The sequence below is a fragment of the Canis lupus genome, chromosome 12 (genome assembly GCF_003254725.2).
Source record: "Canis lupus dingo isolate Sandy chromosome 12, ASM325472v2, whole genome shotgun sequence".
Classification (NCBI taxonomy): Eukaryota; Metazoa; Chordata; class Mammalia; order Carnivora; family Canidae; genus Canis; species Canis lupus.
The window spans coordinates 49,199,445-49,217,633 of record NC_064254.1 but is presented as its reverse complement, the minus strand read 5'-3'; the positions used below and the strand labels follow the sequence as shown (position 1 = coordinate 49,217,633).

The 18,189-nt window shown below is 42.2% G+C and overlaps 1 protein-coding gene across 2 annotated transcripts in view; it reads left to right on the top strand.

Moving 5' to 3' along the window:
- Positions 1 to 1,441: 1,441 nt before the first annotated feature.
- MDN1 (midasin AAA ATPase 1) overlaps positions 1,442 to 18,189 on the top strand; it is a 166,437-nt gene continuing 149,689 nt past the window's right edge. For both annotated transcript variants that reach the window (XM_025444928.3, XM_025444927.3), the window contains exons 1-5: positions 1,442 to 1,723; positions 11,149 to 11,375; positions 15,215 to 15,439; positions 16,356 to 16,463; positions 16,544 to 16,736. In XM_025444928.3, the coding sequence (XP_025300713.3) occupies positions 1,622 to 1,723; positions 11,149 to 11,375; positions 15,215 to 15,439; positions 16,356 to 16,463; positions 16,544 to 16,736 (855 nt within the window). In that variant the 5' untranslated portion in view covers positions 1,442 to 1,621. The remainder of the gene's footprint in view (positions 1,724 to 11,148; positions 11,376 to 15,214; positions 15,440 to 16,355; positions 16,464 to 16,543; positions 16,737 to 18,189) is intronic.

Below are 18,189 nucleotides of genomic sequence, written 5' to 3'. Positions count from 1 at the left end.
CCTGGATCACGACCTGAGCCAAAGTCAGACGCTCAACCACTGGGCCACCCAGATGCCCCCACACATAAGTTTATTAACATGAACACTTCACATATACATGGGAGATATCCAGGGGGAAAAAATGAGTAACTCCTCAAACGTGGGTAATTTTTCATTCATTGTGCTAGGTCCTCAGGGGACCTTCTCAGTCTTCTTGGAAATTTTAAAATTTATTTGGAGATTTTTTTTTGCCCCATTTCCACAGTTCCCTAGTTCTTGGAAATGTTTTTTTGCCCCATTTTCACAGTTTCCTACTTCTGGATGTTCTAGAAGTTCTGTGCTTTTTGAGTTCCCCCAAAAGCAAACATTCAAAACCCTAGGGAAAGAAAATTCAAATTCAAATACATTTTTAAAAGACTCCATCACAGTATACGCTTGCTATTAGAGATCTATTTTTTTATTTTAAGATTTTATTTATTTATATATTCATGAGAGACACACAGAGAGAGAGAGAGAGAGGCAGAGACACAGGCAGAGGGAGAAGCAGGCTCCATGCAGGGAGCCCGACGTGGGACTCGACGTGGGACTCGACGTGGGACTCGACGTGGGACTTGACCCCAGGTCGCCAGGATCAGGCCCTGGACTGAAGGCGGCGCTAAACCGCTGAGCCACCCGGGCTGCCCCTCTACTTGCATTTATTTATTTATTTATTTATTTATTTATTTATTATTTATTTATTTATTTATTATTTATTTTTTCTACTTGCTTTTAAAACCCATTTTGGAGGCATAATTTGGACAAGGTGCACAAACCTTGGGCAGAGTTTTTTGTTTTTTTTTTTTTGCTTTTAAAAATTTATCTACCAGAGTAACCATTCCAATCCACCGAGAGGAAGATCATGAAACCGTTCCATCACCGCACCATGTTCCCTCAGGACCCTGGGCTGTCAATACTCCCGAAGGCAACCATTAGCTCGACTTTGTCATTATTTTGGCTTGTTCTTGAACTTCCCATAAATGAGCTTTCGTGTACGCTTCTATTCCACTCTTCAACGGCTTCTGAATATTCTATAATGTATATACCAGTTTCATTAAATATTCCCTAACTGAACACTTATTTCCAATATACATATTATATATAAATATTCCAATATTATATATATTATTAAGAATATTGCAAGGGGTGTGCTTGTGTGCGAGAAATTTCCATCGGAGGGAGACACGGTGGGCCGAGGGCTCCCCGGCTTCGGGCCTAGCGGAACCTCCGATCGCGCGGTCCGGCCACACGTGGTCCCTGAGACCTCCCATCACGGTACCCTCGGGACCCGGACCTAAGAGCGGTCGGCCCCAGTTTCCCTCCCGGAAGTGGCGCGGGCGTGACTCTCGCCGTTTCCGCCGCCGAGGGGGCGGGGCTGGGGCTGCCCTGCCCTTGCGGTCGCGGTCGCGGGCTGATGACGCAGGGCGCCGCGTGCTCCCCCACGTGTGCTGCAGTTCTCCCGGTGTCTGCGGGGCTGCCGCTTCGGCTTTCCCCGGGGGCGTAGTTGCTGGCGCTTGCCGCGCGCGACCTCCGCGGCTCGGGGGGGGGGCTCCGAGCGCTAAGTAGGGAGCGCTGGGGGCCGCCGGGGGCAGCAGGGCCTGCGGACATGGAGCACCTTTTCCTGGAGGTGGCGGCTGCCCCGCTGCGCTTACTCGCTGCCAAGAACGAGAAGAGCCGTAGCGAACTGGGCAGGTTCTTGGCCAAACAGGTAAAAGCAGGGGGAGGTGGGGGAGGCGGATGGAAGTCGCCGGGCCGGGACCCTGTCGCCCCCGTGGCGCGTGCCCTGCGGCCCTGAGCGAGACGCACTACGCTCGGGGTACGGAGGTTCGGCGTTCTGCCCTCCAGGCCCCCTCCCCAGGGCGGGCCAGGGGCGGGGACGTCCGCGCGCGTCTGAGGAAATTGGAAGAAGCCTTTCGTGCTTACCGGAGAGACCCTTCCGTCCCCTGCAGCCGCCGAGCGCTCTGTGGCGCACACGGCCTTCCGAAGGAAACGTGCTTGGTTTTTCCTGCGATTGGAGTTGGATCTCAGCCCGTTTGACATGTGTTTTACTTAAGTGTGCCAAGCCTGAGCCGCCCCCGTTAGTTTGGGTGACTTCTTTTTTTTTTCCCCCTCTCCGTCCCATCCCGTAGTTCGGGCCCGCAGACACGTATTGATTGCGTTCCTGCTTTACGTGAGGTAACCGTGCGGTTCCGTGAGGAGACGGAGAAATTCGTTACGGTGTCTGCCCGCAGGGGAATACAGCGTCTATTTTTGGAGACAGTTCATAAACACAAAACAACTGAAGGACAAAGCAAGACAGCGAGTACGATCTGTGACATTAACCGTATGCGTTATGAGGTGAATTAGAGTCTTCTAGGAAGTGGGTGTTTGGCCTTTTAAGAGCCTTCTCTGGACTCCCTGCTGTCTGAGTGGAGGACCTTTATCATGCATTTTTTCTCACGTTGTATTTTAATTTCCTTTTTTAAAGGTTCCCCACCCCCAATATCTTGGAGCTTCTTGAGAGTAGAAAATGTGGGTTTTGTTTTTTTTTTTCCCTTCTAACTCCAGTATCTAACTTAAGTCATTAATGCGTTGTACACATACATATGGCATTGCTTAGGAAGTAATGGGAGTATTTTGGGTCCGGAGCAGCAGAGAATTGACACGAGAGGCATTTCTGTTTGGTGACAACAAATTGAAAGTGTAAAGTAAAGGGACGGAGGAGTCAAGATAGCCTGGAATTTCTGGCTTCTGAGACCCAGTGAAGGGAATCCCTAATCAAATGGTGAGCTGTAGAAAGAGAACTGAGTTTTGATGGGTTGGACTAAGGAAGAGCTAATCCGTTCGCGTGAGCTGAGCTTTTCGTTACAGGCTCCTGAATTAAGTATTTTTTAAAAATTATTTATTTATGATAGGCAGACAGTGAGAGAGAGAGGCAGAGACACAGGCAGAGGGAGAAGCAGGCTCCATGCACCGGGAGCCCGACGTGGGATTCGATCCTGGCTCTCCAGGATCGCGCCCTGGGCCAAAGGCAGGCACTAAACCACTGCGCCACCCAGGGATCCCCTGAATTATGTATTGTTGCTAGAGGTATTTTTCTGTAAGTGGGCTTTAGAATTCAAAGCACAGGTTCTGATTCCGGGGATCATGAACCAGCAACAGGAGATTGATGTTTCCCCACTGCTGTTATTGAATGTAAAATTGGTGTTTATGTATTGGGAGTAGCGTGGGGAAAGGGTTTGTAGTCTTTAGGAGATAAAGTTTTAGAGAATCTGATACACCTAAGTGTGAGAACCACTCATGTGGATTCTGAGATTGTATTTGAAATAGTATTGGATCTGAAAGCTACTAGAAAGTTCAGTTGAGGGGGCAGCCCTGGTGGCTCAGCGGTTTAGCACCGCCTGCAGCCCAGGGCGTGATCCTGGAGACCTGGGATCGAGGATCGAGTCCTGCGTCGGGCTCCCTGCGTGGAGCCTGCTTCTCCCTCTGCCTGTGTCTCTCATGAATAAATAAATAAAATCTTTAAAAAAAGTTCATTTGAATTAAGGAGATTTGAACACCTTTGCTTCTCCCTTTTCTTTGCTTCACATTGTCAAATTCTGTCCTGAGATGTCTTCTCAGGTTTGTTCCTTGAGCCATTTTCAGTAATAATTTTAAGATTTTTCACTCAGAAGAGTTGATTGTGTTGCCAGTCTGTATTTCTCCTATTTTTGGAAACAAAACCATTTTTATTGTAAAGCAATAACCTTTGAAAGATGATTCTCATTGCAATTGGGATCTGAAATAAGAATTTTTTAAAAAAAGATTTCATTTATTTATTCATAAGAGACAGAGAGAGAAGCAGATTCAGCAACTGCCAGGTGGAAGAGATGCATAGGACAGGGTATGTGAGAAGGAGTGCAGAGCTTCCATGCCCTCTCCAGAGGTGGCACTTTCTACACATATCCTTGTCTTCACCAACTTGGAAGCCATCCCGATCAAGTCCTTTTGGGTTTTTGAGGTGGCTTTGTTACTTAGGTATGATTGATGAAATCTTTAGCCATTGGTGTTGGAACTATATCCAACCATGGCCTGAGGTGGAGGTGGGTGTATGACTGAAAGTCCAACACTAATGATTTGGTTGGTTCTCTAGACAACCAGCCCTTGGGTACTTTCCAGAATTCACTTGTGGGGCACCTGGCTGGCATAAGTTGGTAGAGCATGCAACTCTTGATCTTGGGGTGGTGGGCCACGTTGGGCCTAGAACTTAACTTTAAAAACCTCATAAAATTCACTTCCTTAATACAACAAAAGACACTTTTATCATTCTCCTCACAGGACATTCCAAGGGCTTTTAAGAAAAATGTACTATTAAAAATCATGGGGTGTCTGGGTGGCTCAGTCTGTTAAGTGTCCCACTCTTGGCTTTGGCTCAGGTTTATTTTCATCCTTTTTCTTTTCTTAAGATTTTTTTTTACATTTTTATTTTAAAAAATATTTTATTTATTCATGAGACACACACACACACACACACACACACACACACAGATAGAGAGAGACAGGCAGAGGGAGAAGCAGGTTCCACGCAGGAAGCCTGATGTGGGACTCGATCCCCGGATTCCAGGATCACGCCCTGAGCTGAAGGCAGATTCTCAACCGCTAAGCCACCCAGGTGTCCCTTTTTTTAAGAATTATTTATCCATGAGAGACACACAAAGAGGTAGAGACAGAGGGAGAAGCAGGCTCCACACAGGGAGCCCTATGCGGGGGATCAAGTCCCCAGACCTGTGATCACGCCCTGAGCCAAAGGCAGACAACGCTCAACAGCTGAGCCACCTAGGCGTCCCCATTTTCATCCTTTTAAAAAATTAAACAAAATTTTTTTCTTTAAGTAATCTCTATACCCAATGTGAGGCTCAAACTCATGACCCTGAGAACAAGAGTTGCATGCTCTTTCAACTGCACAAGCCAGAAGCCCCGACACTTTGATTATTTCAAAAAGAAGCCCCCATACCTTTTAGCTATCACCGCCCTACCCCCATCACTGTGCTTTCTCACATCCCCCCAGGCAACCACTAACTTATTGTTTTTACCTATAGGTCCCCTATTCTGGTCGTTTAATATACTTATAATTAATAAGTCATCTGACTCTATAAGTATTTTGTATAAAAGTTCCCCATTGTCTCTAGAATAAATATCCAAGCTTTCTAAAATAGTATGTGAGGTGTTGTGTTTTTTTTTTTTTTTTTTTTTAATTTTAAATTTAAAAGTTTCTTTAAAAAAAGTTTATTGAGTCCTTATATCCTGCGTGGGGCTCAAACTCATGATCAGGAGTCTCATACTCTTCTAGCTGAGACAGCCGGGTGCTCCCAAAACAAAAGCTTTTAAAAGAATTTTTTTTTTCTGTCAGCTCTATTTCCATTTTTTTGTTTCAGATGTTTTTAAATCCAGCCTAGTGATTCTCACCTGGGGTAATTTTGCCCCCAAGGGCAAATCTGGAGACATTTTTGGTTGTCAAAACTGCTGGTGGGGTTGCTTCTAGCACGTAGTATTTAGAGGCCAGGAGTGTTGCCAAATATGTTATAATGCATGCGATAGCCTCACAGTGTGAATTTTAAGGAATAAATTTTAAATATTTGTATACCTAATAACAGAAGATCAAAATACATGAGTCAAAAAGTGACAGAGGAGGAAAAACAGACAAATTCACAATTATAATCGGAGACTTAACATCCTGTCCTGAGTAATTGATTGAAGAAATACAGAAAATCACTAAGCATGTGGAAGACCCACTATCAGTAAACCTTATCTAATTGACATTTATAGAATGCTGTGCCCAGTAACTGTGGAATACATGTTCTGCTCATCTGGAACATTCACCAAGATAGAGCATACTCTGAGCCATTAAATAAGTCTTAATAAATTTAGGAGAATTAAAGTCATACATGAGATATTCAGTGATCCCAATGGATTTTTTTTTTTTAAGATTTTATTTATTTATTCACGAGAGACACAGAGAGAGGCAGAGACACACAGGGAGAAGCAGGCCCCATGCAGGAAGCCTGACGTGGGACCCGATCGCGGGTCTCCAGGATCATGCCCTGGGCTGAAGGCGACACTAAACCGCTGAGCCACCGGGGCTGCCCCCCAATGGAATTAAATTAGGAAAAAAAACCCTGAATGTTAGGAATTAAAAAACAAAACAAAACAAAATTAAAGATGGTTGAAGGAAAATCACTGGTAGAATCAGAAAGTATTTTTTTGAAGATTTTATTTACTTGAGAGAGAGTACATGTGCATGCATGCATGAGCTGTGGGGAGGGGCAGAAGAAGAGGGAGAAGCAGACTTCCTCTGCTGAGCAGGAAGCCAGAAGTACATGAGACTGGATCCCAGGACTCTGAGATCATGATTTGAGCCGAAGGCAGATGCTTAACCTACTGAGCCACCCAGGTGCCCCTATGAAAGCATTTTGAATTGAATGATAATTTAAACAAATTGTGGAATGCAGCTAGAGGAGTAATTGGAAGGAAATTCATAACATTTTCAAAGCATTGAATATATGTGAACAGCCAAATTTAAAAATGGATAAAAGAGGGCAGCCCAGGTGGCTTGGCGGTTTAGCGCAACCTTCAGCCCAGGGCCTGATCCTGGAGACCTGGGATCAAGTTCCACGTCGGGCTCCCTACATGGAGCCTGCTTCTTCCTCTCCTGTGTCTCTGCCTCTCTCTCTCTCTCTCTCTCATGAATAAATAAATAAAATCTTTAAGAAAATGAATAAAAGATTGAACAAACATCACAACAGTTGATAAACGTATGGCGACTAAACACTTGAAAAAATTCTCAACATCTTTGGCATCAGGGAAATGCAGATAAAAGCACCAGCTACCACTCTCGCTCCACTAGAATGACTAAAATTATAACTGACAATACTATATGTTGGTGAAGTTACCTGGCGGCTAGAGGTCTCAGGCATTGCTGGTGAGTGTACACTGGTACAAATACTTGTTTTAAAGTTTTTTTTTTTTAAGATTTTATTTATTAAAAAAAAAAAAAGATTTTATTTATTCATGAGAGACACAGGCACCAAACCACTGAGCCACCCAGGGATCCCCAACTTGTTTTATTTTTTTATTTTATTTTTTTTAAAGATTTTATTTATTCATAGACACACACACACACACACACACAGAGGCAGAGACACAGGCAGAGGGAGAAGCAGGCTCCATGCAGGGAGCCCGATGTGGGACTTGATCCCAGGTCTCCAGGATCAGGAGATTTATTATTCTCATGAATAAATAAAATCTTTAAAAAAAGAAAAATTTCTTGTTGAGCACAGAGCCGGATGGGGCTCAATCCCAGGACCCTGAGATCATGATCTGAGCTGAACTCAAGACACTTTTTTTTTTTTTAAGATTTTATTTATTTATTCATGAGAGATCTCAGGGTCCTGGGATCAAGCCCCCTGTGGAGTTCCCTGGTCAGTGGGGAGTCTGCTTCTCTCTCTCCCTCCCCCCTCCTGTCTGTGCTCTCCTCTTACTGTCTGTCTCTGTCTCTCTCTCAAGTAAATAAAATCTTTAAAAAAAAAAAAAAAAGTCACATGATCTATCAACTAAGCCAGCCAGGCACCCCTCAACGTTTAACTTTAAAACAAGTTGGGGGGCAGCCCCGGTGGCGCAGCGGTTTAGCGCCGCCTGCAGCCTGGGGCGTGATCCTGGAGACCCTGGATCGAGTCCCGCGTCGGGCTCTCTGCATGGAGCCTGCTTCTCCTGCCTGTGTCTCAGTCTCTCATTCTCTCTCTGTGTCTCTATGAATGAATAAATAAAATCTTAAAAAAAAAAATCTGCTTTCCCTCTACTCTCTGCTCCTCGCCCCCCCACCCCGCCTCTTCTCCAGCTTTGTGTTTGTGCACACGCTCTCTCAAATAAATAAAATCTTAAAATTTTTTTAAGTTAAATTAAAATTTATATTCAAATTAAGCATATAGGTATATGACCTAGCAATCTCACTCTTAGGTAATGTAAAATATATTACAACTGGTACAAAAAAGAAAGCATTGAATATATGTACCTAAATGTTCATAGTAGCTATTTTTTTTTTTTTTTTTTTTTAAGCGGGGTGGTTAGAGGAGGGAAAGGAGCAGAGGGAAGGAGAAACTTAGGCAGACTTCACACCCAGAAGGGAGCCAATGCCTGGCTTGATCTTACAATTTTGAGATCATGACCTGAGCCAAAATCAAGTCAGACACTTAACCCACTAAGTCACTGAGGTAGGTGCTCCCATAGTAGCTTTTTGGATGATAGTTGGAAACAGTGAAGCAGTGAAGCTATCTATCAACATGCAAATGGATAAAAAAAGTTGTGGTTTATTCAGACAGTGAAAAAGTAGTAACAAAATGGAATAAACTATTGAAGCATTTATTTACATGAATGATTGTCAAAAGCATTATACTGAACAACAGAAATTGGACAGAAAAGAGCACATACTGCATGATTAAATTCATTCATTTATTTTAGATTATTTATTTATTTATTCATGAGAGGCACAGAGAGAGGCAGAGACACAGAGGGAGGAGAAGCAGGCTCCCTGTGGGGAGCCCGATGTGGAACTTCATCCAGAACTCTGGGATCACACATCCTGAGCCAAGGCAAAGACGCTCAACCGCTGAGCCACCCAGGCATGCCCTGATTAAATTTACATAAAGTTCTAGACTAGGCATATCTAATCTATGGTCGTAAAATCATATTATTGGTGAGAAGATTGACTGCCAAGAAACATAAGGGAACTTTGGGTTTGATACTTTTATTGGGTGGTGATTGCATGGGTGTGTATATATGTCAAAACTCATCAAACTATAAATGGGTGCGTAGAGTATATGTCAAAAAAGATTGATGGATTGAAGTTGGTTTTTGAAAAGCTAAATGTCTAAGGGCACCTAGCTGGCTCAGTTGGTAGAGCACTACCGACTCTTTCTATTGTTTTTTTAAATTATTTTTATCTTTAAATATTTTATTTATTTGAAAGGGCGAGCATAAAGGGAGAGGGAGAAGCAGACTCCCTGCTGACCAGGGAGTTTTACACGGGGCTCCATCCCAGGACCCTGAGATCATGACTGGAGCGGAAGAGACACTTAACTGACTAAGCCACCCAGGTGCCCCAGAGGATGGGACTCTTGATCTTGGGGTCAGGAGTTTAAGCCCTATGTTGGGCTTAGAGTTTCCTTTTTAAAAAAGGCTAACTATCTATTTCTTCTAACACAGTTTTCCAGGTTACTTTTTTTTTTTTTTTTAAGATTTTGTTTATTTATTTTAGAGAGAGCACGCTCATGAATGAGCAGGAAGGAGGGGCATAGGGAGAAGAAAAAGAGAATCTCAGCTAGACTCTGCTGAGTGTGGAGCCTGATGCAGAGCTCGATCCTGAGACCCTGAGATCATGACCTGAGCCAAAATCAACAGTCAGGTGCTCAACTGACTGAGCCACCCAGGCACTTCCATATCACCTTTTGAAGATAAAGCTCATGAAATGATACTCTCTCTGGAGGTTTTTTTCCCCAACCTGCAAGTATCCATTTGTAGAACATGTCCTGGAGAGTTATGTTTTTTTTCATTCATTTTGTAGATGAAGTTTCTTTTTTTTCACTTTGTAACTAGTTACTGAATACTATTTATTTATTTATTTATTTATATTTTGAGAGGAGGGGCAGAGGAAGACAGAATCTTTTTTTTTTTTTTTAAGATTTTATTTATTCATGAGAGACACAGAGAGAGAGAGGCAGAGACACAGGCAGAGGGAGAAGCAGACTACTTGCAGGGATCCCGATGTGGGACTGGATCCCTTGACTGAGGATCACACCCTGAGCCGAAGGCAGACACTCAACTGCTGAGCCACCCAGGCGTCCCATGACAGAGCATCTTAAGCAGGCTGTGCGCCCAGTATGGAGCCAGAGGCAAGGCTCGATCACAACCCTGAAATCATAACCTGAGCCGAAATCAAGAGTTAGATGCTTAACTGACTGAGTCACCCAGGCATCCCTACTGTATACTTTTTAAGTGATATTTTTCGTGGACTTTTTTATTTTTATTTTTTTTTATTTATTTGTTTATTTTTTTTTATTTTGTTTTAATTTATTATTTTTTATTTATTTATTTTATTTATTTATAGGGACATTCAGCAATCGAAAATGTCATATCATGCTCCTGTGAATCATGACCAAATCTGTTAAATGTCCTTGGAGGACTAATATTGATGGAAATTGTTCCAATGTAATATCTTCCTCCAATCAGTGTTTTGTTCAGAATTAGTTTTATAAGTCAATGCTGTATATTTTGGAAGTTTTTTTAAGAGCTTAAGTGTAAGGTGGCCTTTTTCTGAGAGATAATTTTGGAAAACTGTTAAATTTTTACATCTGATGTAAAAATGAAACTCCTTAGTATGAAACTCCTTGGGATAAATTCATAGCATTGGATTTGCTGGGTCAGAGGGTATGACCCTTAAACAGTTTAAACCCACAATCTCATTGTTGGCCGCAAGGATTGTATAGGCCTCCATGCACACTAGCAACATGAGACTTTTCACACACTTTTTCAGTTTTCTTTGTTACTCTTATGGACATTCTGAATCCAGGCACTAGAATTTTGTGGTCTGTTTCATCTTTCATATCAAAGTATGACTGTCTCCTTTGGATCTGTTTTATTTCTTCGAGGCTGAAGCCTTCATAAGGCTGTCCTCATTCATTTTGAGGAATTGATTTCTAATCTCTATCCTTACCTCAAGAGAGTTGACAGTTTTACATAATAACTGCAAGGTTGGTGCCCAAACCCATGCAATTTCTGTTTTCCTTCAAGAGCAAAGGAGCTGTGGGAAACATTGGAATTTCTGGGAAGTGCTGAGACCATGAGACAGATTATTTTTCAGGGAAGCTGTGTAGCATTTTACATGGAATTCAGGTATCAGTCCTTTTGCTAAAACCCCAGTGGACTGAAACTTCTTTGTAACAGCCTTTTACATTAAATTCACTGTAATCGTCTATTGCAAAAACCTTCACTGTGTTTTATAAGGTAAACTCATTTATGAAATCTGGAAATTGGATGTTTTAATTCCAAGCTAGGACTTTTTGCTCTTCTGTAGCAGTGCAAATGAGTAGCATTCACATAGACTTTGTTTTGCCTTTCTCTCAGGTGTGGACACCTCAAGATCGCCAGTGTATCCTGAATACCTTAGCACAATTACTTCTGGATAAAGACTGTACTGTGCTGGTTGGTCGCCAACTACGCCCTCTTCTTTTGGATTTGCTGGAAAGGAATGCTGAGGCCATTAAAGCTGGAGGCCAAGTCAACCATGATTTACACGAAAGGCTCTGTGTGTCAATGAGCAAACTCCTCTGTAACCATCCTGACATCCTTCCGTGAGTAACAGTTTTTTCTTTACATTTCTCCTTGAGATAGTAGAACTTGGGATGTAAGAAGGAGTGAGTTGAGGAGAAGGGAAATATAAGAAGAAATATAGGTGGTACTATTTTATAAAAATGATCACAGTGGAATCCCTTTATCTAGCTTAGTTTAGTGACCATTTACTAGGTTCTTTTAAATCTTGGCCATCAAGACCGGTCTGGCAAAATGGCCAAGATAGGTTCCCTATCTTCAAGGATTGTATCATTTGGTGAGACATCCATATAAGGTGATTTAAATGAGTTTTATTTTATTATTTTTAAAAATAATTTTATTTATTTATGTGATAGAGAGTAGGTAGAGTGCAGGCAGAGGGCGAGGGAGAAGCAGGTTCCCCACGAGCAGGAAGCCCAGTGCAGGGTCATGACCTGAGCTGAAGGCGGACAGGCTTAACTAACTGAGCCACCCAAGTGCCCTGATTTAAATGAGTTTTAGTTGAAGCTGTTACAGCATTCACTTCAGATGTATGCCATTTTTTGCTTGCTAGAGCAGCTGCAGGAGTCAGAAGAGTTCTGGTGTCCGTTCTGACTTTATAACAATCTATCCGAAGCAGTATGGTAAGAAGTGGTATTAGAACTGGATTCTAATGTGATTTTCTTTTGACCAGCTCTGTTTCCACGCTGGGCTGGTTCAGCCCTCCCTAGACAGCCTGGTGGTCCTCCACTTCTGGGAGGTCACCATATTGATGACAAATTTATCATGGACACCAGATCAGCATAGTGCACTACAGACCAGAACTACAGTCCTGCCTCATCCTCCCAAATAGCTGGGGTCTATTGCTTCATACCACACTATCTACCTTTGCCTTTTAAATTAATAGTAAAGTACCTTTTGTGTGGAATTGTCAAAGGGGCAGTAAAGTGAGTGTTAGAGTTTTTTTAATTGAGAAAAGAGAACTAACTTTCTTTCTTTCTTTCTTTCTTTCTTTCTTTCTTTCTTTCTTTCTTTCTTTCTTCTTTTTCTTTTTCCTTTTCTTTTCTTTTCTTTTCTTTTCTTTCTTGATTTTATTTATTCATGAGAGACACAGAGAGAAAGGCAGAGACACAGGCAGAGGGAGGAGAAGCAGGCTCCATGCTGGGAGCCTGACACGGGCACTCGATCCCGGGACTCCAGGATTGTGCCCTGGGCCAAAGGCAGGCGCCAAACTGCTGAGCCACCCAGGGATCCCCAATGGTGGTGTTTTAGTAATATTTATACAGGATTATATAGCATTTAGGTATGTAGCTATATGTTATCTTTTTATTCTTTGATTTGCATTTAGTGGTGGACTGTTTCCTGTTTTTTTTTTTTTTTTTTTTTTTAAGTTTCTTTGTTTATTCCTTTTCTTTCTACATTCACTGTGGGGTTTGAACTCACAACCCCGAGATCAAGAGTCATATGCTCTTCTGACTGAGCCAGTAAGGCGTTCTTTAATCTTTATATTATAACATCTTCAGGCACTATTACTGTTATTTTAAGTCTTTAGAGAGGTTAACTAAATTGTCCTAAGTGTCAGGGCCGGAACTGGATCACAGGTCTTATTTCTAGATGGTAGGAAGACTGATGAGTTGCCCAAGTGGCTTGTCCAAGATTAGATGTTTAACTGGGTGGTATTCCATGTTGCATTTTGGACCTTATGACTCTTTATCATACTACAGGAAAGAGACCTCCCCTTCTCCTTAGTCTTTGAATATTCTTTAGGGAAAAAACTAATGTTATTATTCTCTGGCTAAAAATGCTTTACTTTATCGGTTCATCTGTCATTGTTTAGACCAGAATTTTAGAGCACTCCTTGAAAATGATGGGTCTCTAGAGTAAAGGGTGCTACTGTAGTCAAATAAGTTTGGAAGAGAGTATTGACCAGACTCCCTTTTGTGTGCTTAGATTGGATCACTGTTCTCTTCTCCCCATTGCTGCACAGATGGAGGATCATTGCCAGTACACTCTGCTCATTTCCCCCTATCTTCCTCAAAGACCTCCTGGGTCAGGTTGACCATTTGGTTACTGCTTATCTGTTTGCATACTTTTTTTTTTTTTTTAAGATTTTATTTATTTATTTATGAGACACACAGAGAGAGGGAGAGGCAGAGACACAGGGAGAGGGAGAAGCAGGCTCCACGTGGGACTCGATCCCAGGTCTCCAGAATCACACCCTGGGCTGAAGGGGGCGCTAAACCACTGAGCCACCCAGGCTGCCATGCTTGCATACTTGTTACTGTCCACCTAGTCCCACATGTGCTGCCAACATTAGCTGCGTCCGAGCTAGTGGAATACCAGCCTCTTTCCCCTGAAGAATTATTCTGACAGTATACTTGCGAAGAAAAAAATGTCTTATTTTTACAAAAGTAGTATATTTAAGTAATAATGTATTAAGTAATAATAAGAATTGCCAAAAGCAGAAGTCTTCACCCTGAAATCCTACTTTTTAGGGATAACTTATTAATAATAGTTTTGGTGTGTTTTCTCCCAAATTTCTTTTTCTTACTCTGCCACATCTCTTCTGAGCCCCATTTGAATCTTCTAAGTCTCCTTTATCCAGTCGCCTTCAGAATATCACGTGTTAATTTACCAAGTCCCTATTCCTGTTTGTTGGCTTGCTTGTTGAAGTCCCAAGCTTTCCCACCCATCTCCTGAATTCTCATTATTTCCCAATTACAGTGTATATTTGGGGATTTCTTGAGCTAGGAGTCTGGGGTATACTTCCTTGGTGCTTCAATACAAGTTGCTCTGGAAAACAGATTCAAATGGCTGTTGCCCCTGCTCTGTCGCATCCCCAGTAGGCTCCTGAGGATTCTGTTCACCAAGTTATTATAAAAGGATGCAACTCAGGAACAGGCTGATGGAAGAGATTGATTGCTTCATAATACTAGATTTGGCAGTGATTTTTTTTTTGGGGTGACACCAAAAGCACAAGCAACAAAAGCAAAAGTAGACAAATGGAACATCAAACTAAAAAGCTGCTACACAGCAAAGGAAACAAGGATGTGGAGACAGCCTACAGATTGGGAGAAAATATTTGCAAATTGCCTCTGATAGGGGATTAACATTAAGATTATGTAAAGAAATTCAATGTGAAGCTTTTTTTTTTCCCCTAAGATTTTATTTATTTGAGAGAGAGACTGTGTGAGCTCAATAGTGCAGGGAAGGGCAGAAGGGGAGGGAGAGGAAGAAGGAAAATCTCAAGCAGACTCTGTGCTGAGCACTGAGCATGGAGCCTCATGCAGGGCTCAGTCTCATGACCCTGAGATCATGAGTTGAGCTCGAACCAAGTATTGGACACATAGTTGGCTGAGCCACCCAGGCACCTCGTCTGAAGTTTTTGTCCCTCTCACAATCTTAGCCGCCTTCCTTCTGTGTTTCGTGCAAGTCCGTTCATCTCTTCAGATGCAACCAAGGCATCTCTTTTGGACTCCCCCATATTTAGTTGAATCTTTTTCCTTTGTGCCTCTTGTTTCTGTAAATTACTATCTTCCTTGCTAGATTCAAGCTCTTCAAGGAAAGTATCTCCTTGGTTTTGTACCCCTTGTAGTTAACACAGTGTCTGGCTTCTAGTGTGAGGTCAGTAAGTGTTTGTTGAAAATGAGTGTATTTTCAGTAGAAAACACTTGGGGTAAGTACTTTTGATTTTTGTATTTTCTTAGGCATATCATGCCATGGTCCTAGTTAAACAGGATACTGTCTAGGACTAGGTAGCTTCAGTATTCGTATCTGTTTCCAGACCCTTGGAAATTCCTGTTACATTCTGCTGTCCTGTCTCAAAGTAGAAATTTATGCTTTGATATCCTCACTAACAAATGAAAATAATCTCTTTCTGAAGGTTTGCCCTGAGGTACTTCAAGGACACTTCTCCAGTCTTTCAGAGACTCTTCCTAGAGAGTTCAGATGCTAATCCAGTCCGCTATGGACGCAGGCGGATGAAGCTCCGGGACCTAATGGAAGCAGCTTACAAGTTTCTGCAACAAGACCAGTCTGTGTTTCGGGAGCTCTGGGACTGGAGTGTGTGTGTCCCTCTTCTCAGAAGCCATGACACCTTGGTCCGCTGGTCTGTAGCTGTTGGATTTTTCTCATGTTTCAAGTGTGGGGATGGTAGAGGGAGTGTAGAGTTCTGTGCGTCAGGAGGGAAAGGAAGCTATGTAAAATGTGTTATTTTTATTCTGGTGCCTTTGGGTTTCTTACTGCCTTTCTTTAATCATGTATCTCTTTCATGGGAAATGAGATGATACTAGTGGAGTGCACCTTTTTCAGGTTCTGTCAAATGAATTCATCATGCCTGATTTGTATTTTGTACTCTTAATTATAATATATCAATTCTATAAGATTTCTTTTTCTTTTTTTTTTTTTTTTAAGGTTTTTATTTATTTATTTGAGAGAGGACAAGAGAGAGCCAGGGAGCACCTGGGGGGAGGGGCAGAGGGAGAAGCAGGCTCCCTGCTGAAGCCCAGCAGGGGTTGATTCCAGGATCCCCGGGATCATGACCTGAGCAGAAGGCAGAACTGACTGAGCTTTTTCTCTTTTTCTTTATATAATTATTATTAATTTTTTAAAAGATTTTATTTATTTATTTATTCATGAGAGACAGAGAGAGGGAAAAGCAGAGACACAGGCAGAGGGAGAAGCAGGCTCCATGCAGGGAGCCCGATGTGGGACTTGATCCCAGGACTCTGGGTTCATGCCCGAGCAGAAGGCAGATGATCAACTGCTGAGCCACCCAGGGGTCCCTCTCTTTTTTTTTTATTTTTAAAGTTTATTCATTCCTTCATTTATTTATTTTAGTAATCTCTATGCCCAATGTGGGGCTTGAACTTAACATCTAGAGATTAAGAGTTGCATGCTTTACCAACTGAACCAGCCAGGCGCCCCTAGGATTTCTTTTTTTAGTATTTAGTTGGCTAGCAAATTTTCTTTATTCTTGAGAATTAGCTGCTTGTTCTGAGTTTATATACTTTAATTTTCTCCAGGTACACAGCCAATTGTCTTGCTTTGGTCACTTGTATGAATGAAGAGCACAAGTTATCATTCCTTAAGAAGATTTTTAATAGTGAGGAACTGATTCATTTCAGGTTGAGGTAAGAAGGAGGATTCCTAGAGATGTTCATGTGGCTTTGTTGTGTATTAAAGTAACTGATGAGTTCCTCATTTTCCTCAGGTTACTAGAAGAGGCCCAGCTGCAGGACTTGGAGAAGGCCTTGGTTTTGGCTAATCCAGAAACCTCCCTTTGGCGTAATGAGAAGGAGCTGCAGTACTTACAGGGACATCTTGTTTCAGCTGACCTCTCTTCCAGAGTGACTGCTGTCTGTGGTGTGGTGCTGCCTGGGCAGCCACCAGTCCCTGGAGAGCAGGTATGTTGGCATCAGTAGGGTGTCTTTTTCCCCCTCTTAAACACTCAGTGTGCTTTTTTCTTTGGCTGGGCTCTGTGTTAAAAGTGTGAGTCAAATTAAGTTTGCCATTAAAAAAAAAAAAAAATTAAGTTTGCCAAATTGCTGTTCCATTTACAGAAGTACTCAGAAGAGATTAAGAAAAAGTTACCCAGGGCTCTCTTGGATATTTCCTTTGTCTCTATTTGATGTTAAATTAGAAACTCTAATGATGCCTATATGTTGCTTTTAACTTTAGCAAAGCTCTTCCATTTATTCTCTGTGTGATGTTGGGTAGTACATGCTGTGGTAACATATTTATATGAAACAAAGGCAGAATGATTAGTCTGGAGACCTTTGGGTTGCTCTTTGGGAGAGACAGGGCTAGGCTCAAGTATAACTCCCAGCAGTCTCTTTATGTCACGACATTCTTTTTACTCATTGTGTGGGAGGCTAGTAAGTATAGTGAACATCCCCTGCCATATGAAATGAGCTTCTTTTCAAGAATGAGTCTCCAGACCCATGCTTTTGAAAGATTTATAGATTATAATCTAGCTCTATAATCGGAAACTGTTGGGAGCCAGTCTGTTTTCCCTAGTAGTCTTTAGTCAGTTGTCACTTTGTGTGATGGTCAGATTCACTGTTTTCTTTTTGGAAAAAGCTCTGGTCATTCCTTGAATCATTGGTTTGTCCATTGGGCAGTACAATTTAAAGAAAAGCATAATGGGGGCACCTTGCTGGCTCAGTCAGAAGAGCTTGTGGCTCTTTATTTTGGGGTTGTGAGTTTGAGCCCCATGTTGGGTGTAGAGATTACTTCAAACAAATAACCTTAAAAACATTAAAAAAGCTTAATATACATTTAAAAATGCACATCTGAAATGTACAGCTCAATGATTATTCATAAACTGCATATATCTATGTAACCAGCACGAGGATAGCAGCATTTCTAGCGGCCCGTGTGTTTTCCTCTAGTCACTAAGATCCTCCCAACCCCAACCATTCTCCTAACATGGATTAGGTTTGGAGCATTAGAATTTTAACATAGGGAAAAAAAAAAAAAGAATTTTAACATAGGGAAGGATTCTAGTTGGGATGGGCCTGATGTTGAGTAGCAGTGACAAGGCACTGGGGCAGAAGCACAAAATGGTGCTATGTCCCAGCCTGCCTGCTTAATAACAGAGTAATAGCCCTGCAGAGAGTTCAATAACTCCAGTCCTGGGGCACCTGGGTGGCTCAGTCAGTTAAGTGGTTAAGCATTTGACTTTGGCTCAGGTCAGGATCTCAGGGTCCTAGGATCCAGCCCTGTGTCCAGCTCTGTGCTCAGTGGGACGTCTGCTTGTCCCTCTGGCCCTCCCCCTGCTTATGCTCGCTTTTTCTTTCAAATAAATAGAATTTAAAAAGCAAACAAACAAATAAAAAATAAAAAAATACAAAGCAA